The 17968-nt window shown below is 37.9% G+C and overlaps 1 protein-coding gene across 4 annotated transcripts in view; it reads left to right on the top strand.

The window, feature by feature from the left end:
* HMGCLL1 (3-hydroxy-3-methylglutaryl-CoA lyase like 1) overlaps positions 1-17968 on the top strand; it is a 98457-nt gene that overhangs the window by 18291 nt on the left and 62198 nt on the right. For all 4 annotated transcript variants that reach the window (XM_074819877.1, XM_074819878.1, XM_074819874.1 and 1 more), the window contains exons 2-5: positions 4681-4758; positions 5753-5860; positions 12288-12383; positions 14156-14304. In XM_074819877.1, coding sequence (XP_074675978.1) covers positions 4681-4758; positions 5753-5860; positions 12288-12383; positions 14156-14304 — 431 coding nt within the window. The remainder of the gene's footprint in view (positions 1-4680; positions 4759-5752; positions 5861-12287; positions 12384-14155; positions 14305-17968) is intronic.

Consider the following 17968-nt stretch of genomic DNA (forward strand, 5'->3'; position numbering starts at 1 on the left):
TCCATTTTCCCCCTAGTTAACTTGGCAATGAATATGTTTTATGTCTACCTTCCAGTAGTGTGAACTATATGAACAAGTCTCTGCAATATCACTTCAATCATTACTTGATTATGTACTAAGATTTTAATTTCTTCCTGTTTATTTCCTCTATGTCTTGTAAAGTTTAAACACATATATGTGTTCAGAAGATTGACCACTGTTTTCTTTGTTCTACTTCCAGCAATTGTATTATTTATCTCAGAGCCTTCTCCCAGTTTTTGGGCATTTGTCCATGTCACTGCATATAAAAACTGCTCTCCTGAATAATTCTTCCTTGTACAACATGGACCTACCTTTGTTCAGTTCTCCTCTGTGCCAGAACACCACCTTGTGGAAAAGGAAAGCAGAGCCTCATCTTTGCTTGGTTAGAACGATTGAAAAGACCTGAACCTCCAGATTCTTCTCCCTTACTTTTGGGTCCTTTCAGTTACTTTTGAGCAGCTCTGGGTAATATTTGCCAGTGCTATTAATGCCCATATGAATGAGCTGCATGGAATAAAAATCAGAAGGCTGAAGGAACCTTAGCACCTTTACTAGAAGTACTGAAGCAGTAACAGAGCTTAAAAAAGTGTGTTTATTTAATTTGATTACATTTATGGTTATGTTAAGAAGATTATACTACTCTAATTAAAGGTTACTAGGTTTTTCTATAGTAAACTTGAATTTTCAGCTATTTATAGCTCAGGGAAAATGTTTCCATACAGAAATTTGGCATTCAGTGTCTCAAGCTGAATGGTATGGTTTTCCTTCTAATTTTTTTAAAAAGACTCTTTGGCTGCATTCTGTTTTGAGGGAGGCAATTTTTTGTGGTTTTATATGCTTTTTGTTCTCTCTTGGCAAGGCTTGATACATGGAAAAAACAAATTTTCCAGGCTCTTAGTCTTTTATGTCAACTATTTCCTTCTTGATATTTCAAACATTGTACTTTGGTAGTCATTACTTTTTAACAGAGCCACTATATAATTCAATAAGCAGTTACCTCTAAGTATCTACCATAACTACTTTTTATACTTCATTACATAAAAATACTTAATATAATACAACTTAGTAAATATTTTTTTCTGAAACAAAATTATTTACCTGACATACTTTGCGTTAAATGTAAGTACTTGTGTATTTCTGTAAGGTTCACCTGTTTTTGATTCTCTTAAAATATAAAAACTATTTTTCATTTTTTGATTTATTTCTATTTATATTTTCTATTTATTGTCTGTAGACCATTTAATGCCATACTTGAAGGTGTTGAAATTCTTTTAAGTTTTTCTCACTGTTGGTTCTGAAAATCCTTCCTTTTACTCAAGAGGATGGTGCACATTTGGAATCCTCCAGTTAGAGTTCAGGGAACTCCATCCCTCAGCTCGTGAAGCCCAAGTCCTGGTTAAGGTCTACTGCCATCCAGATAGTAAACAGAGAAGTGTTTGAACTCTGTGTAAGTTCTTAAAGACTTCAGTTTGTTCTGTGGATTTGAAGCTCGACTAGTGAATGCAGATAGCATTGAGCCTGGCACAGAATGCGACTGGTGGCTCACGTGACTTCTTCATCTGTGTTTCAAGTGATGTCCAAATATTCTGCAAGTGTGACCCTGTGATCAGAAGACTTCCCAAGAAAGCAGGGAGTCTCTTTTTTCTTCTGACAACATTGTCAAGTACATATCTCCATCGTCTTGGAAGAATATCCTAAAAGCTAGTTATTGAGTATTCATTCATAGGACAGGTGAGATTAAGGTGAAGAGGTACTCCTTTTACTCCTCTGATTCAGCTTGGGCCACAGAATGGAAAAATGCTAGAGTCAGCAGAAGATGGTACATGTACTCTTACAGTCTCTAATTTGTTTCTGAGTTTTATCCAGTGATTATGCACTGTAAAATGCATATAGTATACAGGGGCCTGAACCTAAGTATTCTGCCTTTCCTTTACTTGCATGTTATCTGAGCTTCAGCAATGCAGCAAGAGAGAAATTATTAGTTATGTTGGGGAGAAGGATGATCAGAACAGAATTTGTGAGATGAATAAGAAACTGGCTGAGGAGGAAATAAGAGATGTTGAAAGCAGATTTATTAGACCAAAGAGACATTGCTGGTGGAGTTCCTCAGGTCTTTTTTAAAAACGTGTTTCTTCTATAGCACTAACTCAAATTTTTTGAGATAATATATGTTTGTGTTAAAATAAGGTAATCATGTTAGTCTGAATGTTTTCACCAGAAAATATCAAGGTGGTGAGATCTGCTGATGACAGAAAGATGGGACGTTATCAGTACCACACTGGAGGAATTGAGTGACCTTGAAGACAGGAGCAATCAATGTACAATAGATGAAACTATATAAAATTCAGTGCAAAGCAAGACTCTTCTGGACTCAGAGACAAGATGTTTACTCTAAGCTGTTAGTTCATCAGCTCAGAGTGTAAGGATTTGTCTGTAGTACTGCCTTGAGTTTCCACTGTGTGGCCCTTGTGAGAGTCATCCTGTATATGGTTCTCAGTGTTGTGTTCAAGAACAGTGAATTCAAGCTGGAACTGACTAGTGGACAGGAAGTCTATAGAGAAAATCAGGGGCTGAGAGACCTGGACTACAGCTCAGAGATTGCATGCCTGTAATATCACAGATAGAGAATAAAAATCAATACTTGAATGCCTTTCTGCAGTGCCCTTCCAAACTTCTGTCCCCTACGAAATCCAAGGGCTTCAGACATTCCCTGAACAGCTGTGTGAACAGCCTACTGCATATGCTGTAGCTGTGTGAACTGCTCTGTAAAGATAGGTACAGCTCTTTGAAATCAGCTAAGTTCTAACCACAGTACGAACTGAATAGGATTTACAGGATTTAGCCTAGAAATTGAACATTTTTGCCACAGAAGTTTTATGGGCATTTTTCATGCTCTAAATTAAGCTTTAGTTAATTTATTTTAGCTCCTTTTTTTTTTTTTTTTTTTTTTTTTCCCAATCACAGCTTTACTCATAGTGCAGCTGTGGCATTTGTCATGTAACAAGAAGGATCTGATAATCATGAAATAACCCAGATTTATGCCCGTAGTGTTGAAGCGGTGCCATATTTGTGAAAATAAAAAAGAGAAACAATATGCAGCAGATGTGAAGGTTTTACCTTCACATTTAAGTAGGTTTATACTGTCAGCGAGTGTGGGCTTAGCACAGCCTGACAGAGTTTTAACTTACCAGATGTTCCACGTGATCAAATAGATACTATACAGCTGTTTTGCATTCTTTTTACTGGGCTCAGATAAATGCACAGTAAAGGCTCTGAAATATGTTTTTTGTATTTTGGCTAGTGCTGCAGAAAACTTACTTCTATTCATGGGCACTGAGAATGCAGGGAGAGACCAAAGGTGCTGTAGAAATGCTCATTTTTCGTTACCGTGAGGAGAAATTAGCAGCCGTTCGGTTGAAACAACCCTGATACTAGCCAGAGAGGGACAAAAAATGGGTTTTTCGTCTGGTTGTGGATGATGTGAGATTAGTGTCCATATTTGCACACTGCAGAAGTGACTTCTGGTCTCATGGTGAGCTGTGGCTCCCGCCTGGTCTTACAGTGTCATCCTTCCTGTGACGTTTAACTCTCAGGGGAGGTGATGGGTGCAGTGAGAGCGGCCATCTCGCAGGTAGCTCGTGCTAATCCCAGCATGGGCTTGCAATACTGGAATGGGGACACTGGGTTGGATTCTGTATTCAGTGCAATACAGAAGACAGGGCATCTCCAGAGCTCCTGGCAAGGCTGCCTCCATCCCTCCTGTCTGCTCCCCCAGGTGTGGGCAGCAGGCCCCAAGTTGGCCATTTGATGTGTATTTAAAGTCACACAGCTTTTGGGGGTCAGTCTGAGCAACTGCTCTGAAGTGTTTCAGGACTTAAAGGCCCAGGTTCCATTACTGCCACACCTGTCAACTTGATTCAATAACAGAACAGCTAAATAATAAAAAAGGAAGTTTCATTTCCCTTCACCTGATTCTCTGCTCTTGTTTCTCCTTCCTCCCTCTCCAACTCCCCGTGCTCTCCTTAGCCCTTTGACCTTACTGCTGCCCTCCTTCCCTCCTGTCACTGTCAGCCTCCTGCCTTTCCAGAGCTGCTCTTACACCTGGAAATTCTTCTTCTTGTCTACCAGAGGCCTTCCTTGTTCTCCTTTAAATCCTTCTTTAAAACCTTCATCTTCAGGCAGAGATATTACTTTCATCTTTCATTAATGATCTCTTCAACATTTCTTGACTGCCCTGTACTTTTCAGATTTATAGCCTAGTCTTGAAAATGTTTACAGAGAAGTAACTGTTCAGTTAAATTGAGAACATTCAGTTAGAAGTCTGGAGAACTGGATCGTTCGTTGGGAAGCTTTTTGAAATGGGAATATTTCTCACTCTGTAAACACAATGTTCATTTATAGTTTTATATACATTTTTATGATACACATTTGTGGCCTCGGAGGAGCAGTGGAGCATGCACACAGAAAACTTCTGCTTTTAACTTTTATTCCCTAATTCAAGGTGTGGAACGTGTTCTCACCGATTTTTAGAGACAGTGAGCAAACTTAATGTTGACAATATGACTTTATACCCAGAATCATGAGAGGACAAGTACAAGCTGTACTTTTGATCTTGGTGACCTTCATTGCTTTGTGTTTCAGTATTGATTTTTATTTCAGGAATCTCAAGCATCTGGACTGCCTGAGTACATAAAGATTGTAGAAGTTGGGCCAAGGGACGGACTGCAAAATGAAAAGGTAATTTTTCTTATTTTTTTTTATTTTTTGTATTTTGACATGAATATCAGTGTTATTTTCATTGTGTGAAACACATACATCCTGCTAATTGTGTTTCTTCCATTTTGTACTATAAATATATTTATTTCTTTTCATATTAATAACTGTTTTCTATGTTAGAATAAAATTATATTACTATTTAGCCAGATGTTAAATCATATGATTTCTTTCTATACTTTGTTAACTAGCCTTTCTGTTACTCAAGTGCTATTTCTTTTTCTGGAATTTGTCTTGTCGGTCAATAACATTCTGTCACGACATAATTGGTAAACACCATGAAGCACTGGCTATCTTCATAATAAGAGTTTGTGCTACCAGTGCTACTATAGTAGGAATAGTACAATAGGTTTTGTCATACTTCTTGCTGAACAGGCATGGAAAAAAAAAGAAATTACTCTTCTGATAGTATTATTTACCTGAAGGGTGGTAGGGAAGCATGGAAGATCGAAAAAGGCTATGTAAAATAGGGTACATGTATCAAAACAGTCATCTGTTTCCACAAACAGGGGGATAAGCTTACATACATTGTTGTTAACTGATATCAAAGATGTTAGCAGTATTAACAGAATGGAATTACTCTGCCTTAGCCATGGAGCTTTTTTCCCTCCATTTTTCTCTGGTTAAACTATGTGTTACTATTTCCTTTGTTGCTTCTTTGCTACATTGGTGTTTGGTTACTAACAATTAGTGAGGCCAGATCTATAACCAGTTGCACAGAAGTGCTTCCTCATTCTTTTGTGGTGGACAAAAAATGGAGTAGGATCATGTATACTGCCTAGTGCTTTCCTTATGCAGTAGCTTCCTCCTGTCAGGAAACAGTATAGTTATAGTAATAATGTATGAGTATAGTTCATTGTTTAAAAAAAAAGTATTGTTTATGTACTGAGAGCATTTTGCTTACAAAAGTTTCTTACTGCATGAAATACTTTACTATAGTATGTCTCCATGTCCATAGGTGATAGTCCCAACTGATATCAAAATTGAGTTAATCAACCGGCTTTCCAAAACAGGCCTGCCTGCAATAGAAGTGACCAGTTTTGTTTCATCCAAATGGGTGCCTCAGGTACGTAAAATCGTCACCATGCAGAACTATTTCCATTTAAACACCATTACCCGTAGTGGAGTTTTCTGGTAGTATAGCCTCTATAATTATACAAGAAAAGGGAATTGAAATAATGTTGTTTATTTGTAAATCACATGCTGTTGTCAGACACCATTTACACAGTTTTGAGGTTTTATGCTTTTATTCAGGTCAACTGAAGTTGAACTAATTATTAAAAAGTAGTCAAAATTGAAGAAAAGCTGTAAACTGTGTAGAAAGCGGGTTAAATCCCTAACTCATCATCAGCAGGAGCAGGTTGCTCCAGAAGAGAAGGGGAACTGGAAGCCAAGCATGATAACAGGGGGAGCCGAGGTTGTAGCCTTGTTGACCAAAGGGCAGTCTAACAGTCTGTGAGAGCAGAGCAGGTCTGGTGAGGGTAACCAGAACAGCTAAGAGTACACATACTCAGGTGAGTCTGCAGTGATGTGGCAGGTCCCAGATTAAGCCAGGAAGACATAGTCAGGATCCAGTCAGTAAGCTACATGGGCAGGCACGGGCTTGGCTGCTGCTGTGCAGTTGTGCTGTTGCTTAGGCAGGGAGAGTGTCTCAGCTTAAAAGTTGCTGTGAAGTTCAGTGAAAAGAGAGGGGAGGCCATGTTAAGACTTCTTAATAGAGCTGTCTCGGGGAGCCTCTGCTGATCTGTTTTCTAGCTTTTATTGATGATCTCCAAGGCTGATTGAGTCTTCTCAAGTTGCTGTCTTCTTATCAATGAGTTGGCCTTGAGTGCAGGCAGCTAAACTCTTAGGAGGGGAGCACTCCAGGCTCTGATCAGCACAAATGCTAGAAGTACAATTTGCCATGATTACTACATAGGGTGTGAGAAATCTTAAATGTTGTCATTGCCCTCCAAACATAAATAATCTATCAGGTGATTCCTGATTTGTCCCTTGCAGCATGAGGGTAGGAATTTGGATGTGTGTGTATGTGCAAGGGACAGCAGTAAATGGGCACTGAGAGAATTGGTCACAGGATGCTGAGTGGGGGTAAGAGGTGTGGGGATGATGGATGAACACCATGAGTAAAGGGCAACTGGGATATAGGATGCTGAGTGTAGACATAAAGATTTGAGAATATGAAGCAGTTGGGATGTAGAGTATTGAACTTGAGTATCCATATGAATAGCAGTGGGGCTGATCTCTGGGGAATAGTCATGGTGGAGGGGACTTCTCGCAGAAGCAACACCAATTCAGAGACCTAGAAACAGGTCAGGAAAACCTAGAGGCACAGGGTTTATGCAAACTGGGTAAACTTCTCAGGAGTGCTCCCTAGCACCAAACCAAGGGAGTAGTCTTCCCAGGCCTGGGAGTTGTGTGGAAAGTCATGGAAACTGAGTCTTACCTGAAGCCAAACCAGTTTTAAATGTCTGCTGCACTTGGTACTTTTCTGTGTATCTATCCACTGTGGGGTCCTCCTTTTCCAAACACTAACATAAGCACACACACATACAAACAGGCACGCTTACATGTTGAAGGATTCTAGTTAAGGAGAGATGTTGCAGATTCTATTCTGATTTCGAGTTTGCTCACAAAGGGGCAGTGACTTTTGCAGCTAATAATATAGAGAAAATTCTTTATGATCAATGTTAACGTACTGTGGAATGGAGTCAAAGAAACTACTTGTGCATTTTATTTTCCTCGTTATTTATGTAAACATTCAGTTGTAACTAAAGAATTGGGGATCATTAACATAATTTAATGTTGTTCCTACCTCGTTTCTACACTTCTGAGAACTAATAGTCATTGATGTAAAAAAGAAAGGTAACATACCTTTTTTTCTTTTTCCTTAAATGAATTTCATTTTCCACATTTGGAAGTGTATTTGGAAGATCTAAATTTGGGACTATCTTATATGTAGTAGTATTTAGGCGCATTAGTTATCTTGCGGATCTAGGACTCTACCAGCAGCCGTACTGAGTTTTGATGAATCATAATAATTTGCTCATTATTTTTCCAAAATTAATTTTTACATTTGGTAGAATTCAGCAGAAATCCTAGCCTTTCTGAAGTCAGCAGCAAAACTACATTGTCATTTTTGAGATTTAACACTGCTAATTCAGGCTTAGTCCTGAAGTATACTGTGTAGCTCCTGTTTGTGCAAACTTAATTATTCCCTGCAAGTAAGGAAATAAGTCAATACTCGTCTATATGATTTAAGCTAATTTTGAAGAAATTACACACTTGTTTGCACAGAAGCATTTGAATACTTACATGTTTAGTAAGGACCACACAAGTTATTTACAAAATAAAACATGAAATTAATTCATTCGAGAAAATACTTCCATTTTTAACATTGTTTGTTGCAGATCTGTCAAAATGTATATAAAGTTTGTCTGGTTTAAACTGACAATACATCCTGGGCCTGGACTGTATCCCAGGCTTTCCTCTTGAGAAAAACATAGTACAGTCATACTTATTCATGCGTTAGCAGAGCAAACTGTACAGCACTTTGAGGGAATCCTTTGATTTATTTCAGTGTTCTCGGGATTGCCAGGGAAGGGCCTAAAGGAAGGATAATAGAAAGGGGAAGAGAACAGCAACAGTGCAGAAGGTCAGTGCAGGGGCAATGATATCACGTCCATTGAAAGCAGCTAGACCAAGTTTTTCCAAGTGCCACCAAACTTTGGCAGTTACAGCAAAGAGAATAGTGTTGGGTTTTAAGCATTAGATGGAAAAGTCTAAAGCAAAGGTGGATTTCTTCCTTTCTTGTTTAATTATTTCCTTTTCCCGTGAGCCAGTACGAGTACCAAATTTAGCACAGGTTTGTCGGTTTTTAAAAAAAGTAACAACCCCTTCTTATCTTAAATTCATGTCTGAATACTTTACTTTAATGGCTTAATTTGTGTTTAAAATGTTTTTAATTTAAAAGATAAGAATGTGTTGCTCTGATAGGGAGTGCAGTCTTGACTTTGTCTTTTCTTTGCTCCTTTTTTCTTTTCATAGGTCATGGGAATAGAATTCATGGTTATGTTTAGATCACTCATTCACTTATTTCTTTTTTTAGTATTTTAAAGCTCTTTTATGGTTTCCCATCCACTGTTTTTTTTGGCAGAGGATTTTTTTACTGAAAAAAGCTAAAAGAAAAAGTTCCCCAGTAGCGAGGTGCCATATAAAACAGGATCCCACACCTATAACCTAAACGGCCAAAAATTATAAATACCTACTGTTGGAAAGCTTATTTTTAAAGAAATTCGGAAAAGAAATATTTTATTATAATTTAAAATCTTATAACATGCAATATGTGTTAAAATGGGATTTTACTTACAGGAAAAATAGTAATGGGACAAATGTAATATATATTATTTGGATCTGGCAGCTTTATACTGGTTGAAAAAGTGTCATTTTGGTTTTCTAGTATATTTTAAGTCAGGCTATAATTTTAAAGTGTGGAATTAGTTCCAGCATTTGCCATTTAATTAATCATTTGGTTTCAAACATTCTTCCTTGCCCTGAGAAATGTAGATACTGTTTATATTAAATTAAGGAATGAAAAATTGTTCTTAAAAAACTAAGGCATTACCAGATGTTTTTTTGGGAGGTTATCAGATATGTTAGTTGGTCACACTGATTTAGAAGCAATTACAAAAAGTTGCTTTGTGCCATCACTTGTTTGCTGATGAGAAGTGAGTTGTGTCTGACTGTAAGACACTTTTCATACCATATATCCACTTCCTTATAGATACATGTTGGACTTATATTTGAGGAGGCATACATGCATATTTCTGATATTTTTAGTCCATTTATTTTAATAGTAGAAAATCAGTGACAGGAAGATTCCAGGTTGCCAATAGTATTGTCACTTAATAATCTGGTATAATTTAATATCACATATTTAGAATTTTGGTACTGCAAAGTTATCAATAAAGTATTCATTGAAAATACAGAGTAACAAAAGCTTTGTAGTTCATATCTCTTTTCATACAGTATTCCTCAAATTACTTTTCATGAGTGTGCAAAGAATCAGAAATCCAATTTAATACTGTTTGCTTGGAAGATTTGCTTTTATGAGAGCTGATTTAAAGAACATTTAAAATGCACTATTATTTTTTTAAAACTGAAAATCTGTAGGACATGAAATACAAGGGATATGTCTTATTAACTGTATTGTTTTTAGGCATGCACACCATTAAAAAATAAACTCATTTTTCCTCCTGTTCTTTAAGAAAATGTGTTTGTCTAAATAATCTAGTTTATTACACAAGTAAGTCTTTGATTCATCTTCCTGATTAGTAAACGGAGTATGTTTAAACTTGAGTGAGAAAGGTCTAAGAATATCTGAAAAAGGCAGTTTCTTTTGTGAGGGGAGACTAAGCAAAACAAATGCTTGAATAAAGTAATGGTCTTTGACCCTTGCTATAATAAAGAAGTATTTTCTTCTTTTGAAAAAAAAATCATAGAATCATGAAATCATAGAATGGTTTGGGTTGGAAGGGACCTTAAAGATCACCTGGTTTCAACCTCCCTGCCGTGGGCAGGGACACCTTCCACTAGACCAGGTTGCTCAAAGCCCCATCCAAGCTGACCCTGAATACTTCCAGGGATGGAGCATCCACCACTTCTCTGGGCAACCTATTCCAGTGTCTCACCACCCTCACAGTAAAGAATTTATTTCTTATATCAAATCTAAATCTACCCTCTTTGAGTTTAAAGCTATTTCCTCTTGTTCTGTAATTACATGCAGTTGTAAAAAGTCCCTCTCCAGCTTTCCTGTAGGCCCCCTTTATGTACTGGAAGGCCGCTATAAGGTCTCCCTGGAGCCTTCTCTTCTCCAGGCTGAAAACCCCAGCTCTCTCAGCCTGTCCTCATAGGGAGGGTGCTCCAGCCCCCTGATCATCTTCATGGCCTCCTCTGGACCTGCTGCAACAGGTCCATGTCCTTATGTTGGGGGCCTCAGAACTGGACACAGTACTCCAGGTGGGGTCTCATGAGAGCGGAGTAGAGGGGGAGAATCACCTCCCTCGACGTGCTGGCCACACTTCTCTTGATGCAGCCCAGGATGTGGTTGGCTTTCTGGGCTGCAAGCGCACGTTGCTGGCTCATAGTCAGTTTTCCATCCATTACTACCCCTTCTCTGCAGGGCTGCTTTCAATCCACTCATCTCCCAGCCTATATTTGTGCTTGGGATTGCCCTGACCCATGTGCAAGACCTTGAACTTGGCCTTGTTGAACTTCATGAGGTTTGCACAGGACACCTCTCAAGCCTGTTGAGGTCCCTCTGGATGGCATCCCTTCCCTCCAGCATGTCAACCGCACCACACAGCTTGGTGTCATCGGCAAACTTGCTGAGGGTGCACTCAATCCCATTGTCCATGTCTCCAGCAAAGATGTTAAACAGTGCTGGTCCCAACACTGACCCCTGAGGAATGACACTTGTCACTGCTCTTCACTTGGACATTGAGCCAACTCTTTGAGTGCGACCATCCAGCTAATTCCTTATCCACCAAGTGGTGCATCTGTCAAATCCATGTCTCACAAATTTAGAGACAAGGATGTCGTGCGGGACAGTGTCAAAAGCCTTGCACAAGTCCAGGTAGATGACATCAGTTGTTCAATCCAGGTAGATGATGTCAGTTGCTAACAAATCCAATTTAGTCCATTGTTAACCTATAAAACTCTTTAATCAACTTTCCTGAGAAACAGCATACCAGGAGGACTTTGCTGAAAAGTCAATAGCTCAGAGTGACCTTACAATAGGAGTGCAACAGCTGCTGAGCAGATTAATCAACTGGTAACAGCCTAGCACCTGTTTTCTATGAACCACTGGCCACATATGTGTTTCTATTAACCCTTCCTTTTTTCCTGCTATTCTAAGTATATTAAAATGTTACACTATGCAGAGAACTGGATTTTGCTACGTTTTGCTATATTTTTAAGGATAGACTTGTGATTAGTCTTTTCAAATATGCTGATTACAGTATTGAGTAATTCAGGTTTGTTTATGGTTAAGATTGTGAAGTCACATTTATCAGAGTGCTGAAATTTTCAGAATTTGGATCGTTTTAAAATGTCAGTTATTCTTTTAATTCCACTTATTGAGTCCATTGAGGTAAGTTTAAAGTTGCAATAACAGCTAATGATCAGCATGATCACAAGTCTATAAATTTATGATGCAAATTATGTTTTTTACATATATACACAAAAATAAACACTGTAGAAATCTTAGCCCCAATTTTATATTCATATAGAAAGGGAAATCTTGCAATTCAAATACTCAAAAGTTAAGAAATCCGAAAAAAAGAGTGCTTGTACAACATTTAACTCCTTTGTTGTTACACTTTTTGTATGAACTGTATACCTAATGAAGGCAAAACCACAGTCTAAGCTAATTTCTGCTTAGCTATATAAAATCAGAAAATAACTGCTGAGAAGTACAAATTATTTATCTATTTTAGATGGCAGATCACAAAGAAGTAATGAGGGGCATTGAGCGACATCCTGGAGTCCAATATCCTGTTCTCACGCCTAATCTTCAAGGTTTTCATTCTGCTGTAAGTGCCTTCATAGATGTCCACAATTACTTCTTTCATGTTTCAGATACTTTCAGTTCACTACTATAAACTAGCTATTTAATGTCATATATCCTGCCCTGTTAGAACTAAGCTATAGTTTTTTAAATTAAAAACCTTTTTCGTTGTGAAAAATGGGCAAATTCACAGAGTGATGTTAAGCTCTATATATTCATATTTTAATGGAAGTTCCTATAAATGATGCTTGTGTATAAAGAGAAAGACAGTTCCTTCTCCTTCTTTGATTTGTTGGTCGTAGAAAAGTTTCTCAGGAGTGTCTTACTGGAAAGTAGTGAAGAGGAATGAGGAAAGAGTCATTTGAATTAAAATGCTTTATAGAAATGTATTAGATTTCTTAAATTCTGCATTTCATTTTGGTAGGGTCTGAAAGTTTAAATTTTTTCAGTTCATGCAAAATAAATATTCAAAATTATAGACTTGAAGTGTTTCGAATTGTGAAAATGGAGCAGTTCAGTCTTCTTAAAACATACACATTGACAGTCAAATCTTTACACTTGTTTGTTTTCTGAAAATTTGTCATGCTTCTATGCTTTTGTCTTGATATAGGACAAGCTGTATTTGGAAAGCATACTGCTCGGTGGACATTTGTGCTGTAGTCTGTAATTCAGTTTCTATACTGCGTATGAAATCTCTGTTAAAACAGAATCCTGTACATAGGCGAGTTAACTATCAATAGTCAGATTTATAGTGCCACAACTTTGTCCACAACACTAGCTTGAATTAAGTCTGCTATGTCTCTATACTGTATTTAGTGATATAATGAAAACAATGCAAAAACAATTTTAGGTGATTGCTGAGTCCTTTCTTGCTGCAGTTCTTTTTTTCTTCCCTCTGATTGAAAGGGTGTTTGCTCTTGTAAGGGTTGCTGAAGCTTAAACATTATTTAGCAGAAGCAGAGAGGAAAGGGAAAAGCTCCGTTCTTTTTCATAGAACAAGAGTGTTATTCTTACCAGAGAGTGAGAATTAATTAATGAGCTATTCTCCTAAGTGTAAATGTTTTCTTCTCCTATCATTTGGCTTTCAGCATTCTAGTTTGCCTCATGTTAGTTGATTTACTGAGTACTGAGGTACTGAGTACAAACGCAGGCTAATTGCCCCTTCAGTGAAGTCACCACATTTACACATTTTCTAGACTGGTATTTGCTCTGAGACTTTTTCTCAGCAGACTCTCACATGCACATTTTCCATATTATCCGTATCGACTATGACACCAAGACCAATGGAGCCCTTGATCCTAGAGCTGGCTGTAACAAGGAAATCCCCATTGGTTATTGTTGCTGCTGTAGGCACATGCAGGCACAGAGCTTTCCTAAGCATGAGAATGACTTCCTGGCATTCATGAGGAACAGGCTTTGTACAGAGAATGGATATTTCAGAGCTGTTATGTGATCTTTTCCTTTTCTGAAAAATGAATATAAGTGTCATTCATTGTTCCTTTCATAGTTGGTTCATGTGATTTCCTACATCTTAATACCTTTATCATTTATCACTTTAAAAATATGTTTACCTAATTGCTCACAAGAGGAAGGAAATATGCCATAGTGAATTAACTTAAAATTTGATTCAATCTGTTTGTATGCAATAGATTTAAAAAAAATCGGAATGAAACTTATATTTTAGTTATGGTTGATATAATGTGCTTTAAAATTCTAGAATGTTGTACAGAATTAAATGCTTAATCTAAAGTTTTAATACAGTGTTATGATTCTGTTTTATTGAAATGTATTTTTCAGATTGCAGCAGGGGCTACAGAAGTCTCAGTATTTGGTGCAGCATCTGAATCTTTTAGCAAAATGAATATTAATTGTTCAATTGAAGAAAGCATAGAAAAATTTGAAGAAATTGCTAAATCTGCAAGGAATATGGATATTCCAGTGCGTGGGTAAATATAAAGATTCTTAAGTAATACAGTTATTTGAGTTGCTTTTACAGGGGTTTTTTTTACTGGTAGAAAAGTATATTACCAGATTTTTACATTTTAGATGAATTGAAATATTAGTCTTTATTGTGATTTTATTTTAAAAGATTGAATATATCAATTTTGCTCTGTGTTTTGTAACTACTAATGGTGACTAGCTTTCTCTGGAAATTGAAAAAAAAAGCTGTGTGTATAAACATAATCCTTTTATTATACAAATTTATTTTTATCATCACAGATGACAGCATAACATTTATTTTGTGCTGCTGAGAACTCTTAACTCTGTTGCCTGCACCTTAAAAAATACCCTGCATACTTTTATTATAGTATTAATAATATATCACTTCATACACTGTAGAGTCAAGGTATAAAAGTGATAGAACAAAATTACTCCTAAGAAAAAAAATATTCTCTATATAAATTATTCTGAAAACTCCAGGCGTTGAAGTGTTTGGAGTCCCTAGCGTCTGAAACTCTGGAATTGTCCCTTATTTATCTTTCTCTAGAGTACCTTTTTTAAACTTGAAATAATCCTGAATCCTTGCCCTTGAACAGTCTTTGGTTTTCATTTCCATTTTCTTTTGCATTACACAGAGCTACTTATCTAAGATTATTTGTGAAGGTCCTTGTGAATGCAAAAAGGCTTGCATAGGTTCAAGGAGAAACTCAACAATGAGATTCCTTGAGGATTACTAGTAATTCAAACTACATCATGCTCAGAAAATACCTGGACTTGAAAAATAGATAGAGGTAGATACCTCAGAGACTAAGTGCTTGAAAACTTGTCTGGTAATAAATAATGGGATCTCTCTTTCCTCCAGAAATAGTGATGAGGTAATGCCACCGCTCACTTTTTGCACAATAGCGTGGTAGTTTAGCTTTGCCTTGAGAAAATGAGATCTGACTTTTAGTTATACCTCAGCCTCAAAGGATCACAGAATGACAGAATGGTTTAGGTTGAAAGGGACCTCTGGAGGTCATCTTGTCCAACCCGAGGATATTAACACACACACATTCAACCAAGGATAGCTCATAAATGCTTGGGTCCTTTTTCCCTAGCTTGGTTATATGTTTCAGGTGGAAAATCACTGAATAGAAAAGTAAGGACTTTCACTGTATTTAGAAACAATAACTTCTACCAGAGTTTAAATACTCTACCTGACTGCTGTCAGGTAGAGTCAGGGTTTGCCTTCCTGAGCAACTTCTCTTATAAGAGCTCTCTTGTTTAAAAGGTCTCTGCCACCACTATTTGCCACATTTTTCTGAAACTAAGTTCTGAATTGAGAACAGAACTGGGAATTTGAGTTCTCCAGGAAGGTTAAGCTCAGGAATGCCTGAATTTTAGGTCCCAGAGAGGTGTGGATAAGGGAGTAGGCAGCCGATGCAGAAAAGACAGCATGTGTGTAGCAACAAATCTTATGCACTGTGAACATTTTTACACTAAATTTTTGTTTTCTGTTTTTGTCAGCTGTCTAGGCATGTCAGGCAATATTTTCTGTTTCATATTCCTGTATTTCACTAACAAAATACAACCAAATGGCACAACAGAGGCAACCAACCATCAAGGGAATAGTCAAAGGTCTATGCATTGTATATGTTTTGGGATAGCTATGGGTGTTGACAAATGGACTTTGCAACTGATCCAAAAGATGTAAACTGCAGGTGATGAAGAAGCCCCTGTGGTGTACTCTAGCTTGATGTTGGAACTTAAAACGTTAACTTACCTTCTGTGCAGTAGTTTTCACATGTTTAAGAAAGTGGCAACCTGCTGCTTTTTTTTCCACAGATTGTATGTCTAAAGCATTTGTAATATGCCAGTAGGAGTTATTTTGGCACTGATACACTGATGTGATGGAAATGACTGTTCCCATGGTAGGATTCTACAACATTCCCATACACTTACTGTCTACTATCTGATGAACTGTGTGGCAATAAGAAAGCAGTAGGATGAGAAGGCACGTACAGAGAGGAAGAAGTAGGAGGCAGGAAATGGTCAAACAGAAGCAGAGCACACACACACACAAAATACTTAAGAATAAAAAGAAAGAAAACCAAACAAGGAATCACAGAATCACAGAATCCTCTATGTTTGAAAAGACCTTGAAGATCATCCAGTCCAACCATTAACCTCACACTGACCGTTCCCAACTACACCATATCCCTCAGCGCTATGTCAACTCAACTCTGAAACACCTCCAGGGATGGGGACTCCACCACCTCCCTGGGCAGCCCATTCCAACGCCTAACAACCCGTTCTGTAAAGAAATGCTTCCTAGTATCTAGTCTAAACCTTCCCTGGCGCAATTTGAGGCCATTCCCTCTTGTCCTATCACTTATTACTTGGTTAAAGAGACTCATCCCCAGCTCTCTGCAACCTCCTTTCAGGTAGTTGTAGAGGGCGATGAGGTCTCCCCTCAGCCTCCTCTTCTCCAGACTAAACAACCCCAGTTCCCTCAGCCGCTCCTCGTACGACATGTGCTCCAGACCCTTCACCAGCTTCGTTGCCCTTCTCTGGACACGCTCGAGTAATTCAATGTCCTTTTTGTAGTGAGGGGCCCAAAACTGAACACAGTAATCGAGGTGTGGCCTCACCAGTGCCAAGTACAGGGGTAAGATCCCTTCCCCGTCCCTGCTGGCCACGCTATTTCTGATACAAGCCAGGATGCCATTGGCCTTCTTGGCCACCTGGGCACACTGATGGCTCATGTTCAGCCAGCTGTCAATCAACACCCCCAGGTCCCTCTCTGACTGGCAGCTCTCCAGCCACTCCTCCCCAAGCCTGTAGCGCTGCTGGGGGTTGTTGTGGCCCAAGTGCAGAAAGGAGATACAAAGAGAGGAGTATCAAGAACCAGGTAATGAAACAAACAGAAAAAACAGTACACAGGTGAAGAGAAACGAGATAATTGAACATAGAGAAAATACAATCAGATTATGCTTTAAAAGTGCTTATTTTGTGCATGCAGTACAAAAATCTGTAATTTCACTAAAGTATGCAAACCTAGGCAAACTTCACAGAGTGCACGCAGGACAATTTAATTGAGTCTGTCATGCCAGGTGCAGTATGTTACACAGCGCTTCAACAGTGGACTGCTTAATATCAGGTATGCTACAAAGTGAACAGATCCAAAGTTGTGAATGAAAATGATGTAAGTTCACTCCAGCTATAGCTTTCTTCCTGAGGCTTACAGGTCTAAGAAAAGTGAATCATTCAGAAGTAGGAAGCCATTGACAGAATCAGTCGATTTGTGGGATTATAACCAACTAAAGAATCCAATCAGAGATACTGAAGTATACAAGTATACTGAAGAAAAACTACATTTATGTTTATATTACAGCTATCTTCATCATAGGGTATTAGCTTGGGAACTAATCTATCCAGTGAAAATTAGAGGTTGAGGCATCAGGAGATAAGATAACCTTACACTTCAACAAATCAAAAATTTTAGGAGAGGACTGTCTGGTATTTGTCCAGGGGGATCTAATATAACTCAATAATAAAGTATCTAATCTGCTAAAAATCTAAATTATGTAATATGGAGCCTTATTTCATAACAAAAACCCCTGAGTTAATAATTCTGAGTATCTAAAACATCCCTTGAACGTGGATTTCAGTATATGAAAATATTGA

Source organism: Strix aluco, chromosome 3 (assembly GCF_031877795.1).
Source record: "Strix aluco isolate bStrAlu1 chromosome 3, bStrAlu1.hap1, whole genome shotgun sequence".
Classification (NCBI taxonomy): domain Eukaryota; kingdom Metazoa; phylum Chordata; class Aves; order Strigiformes; family Strigidae; genus Strix; species Strix aluco.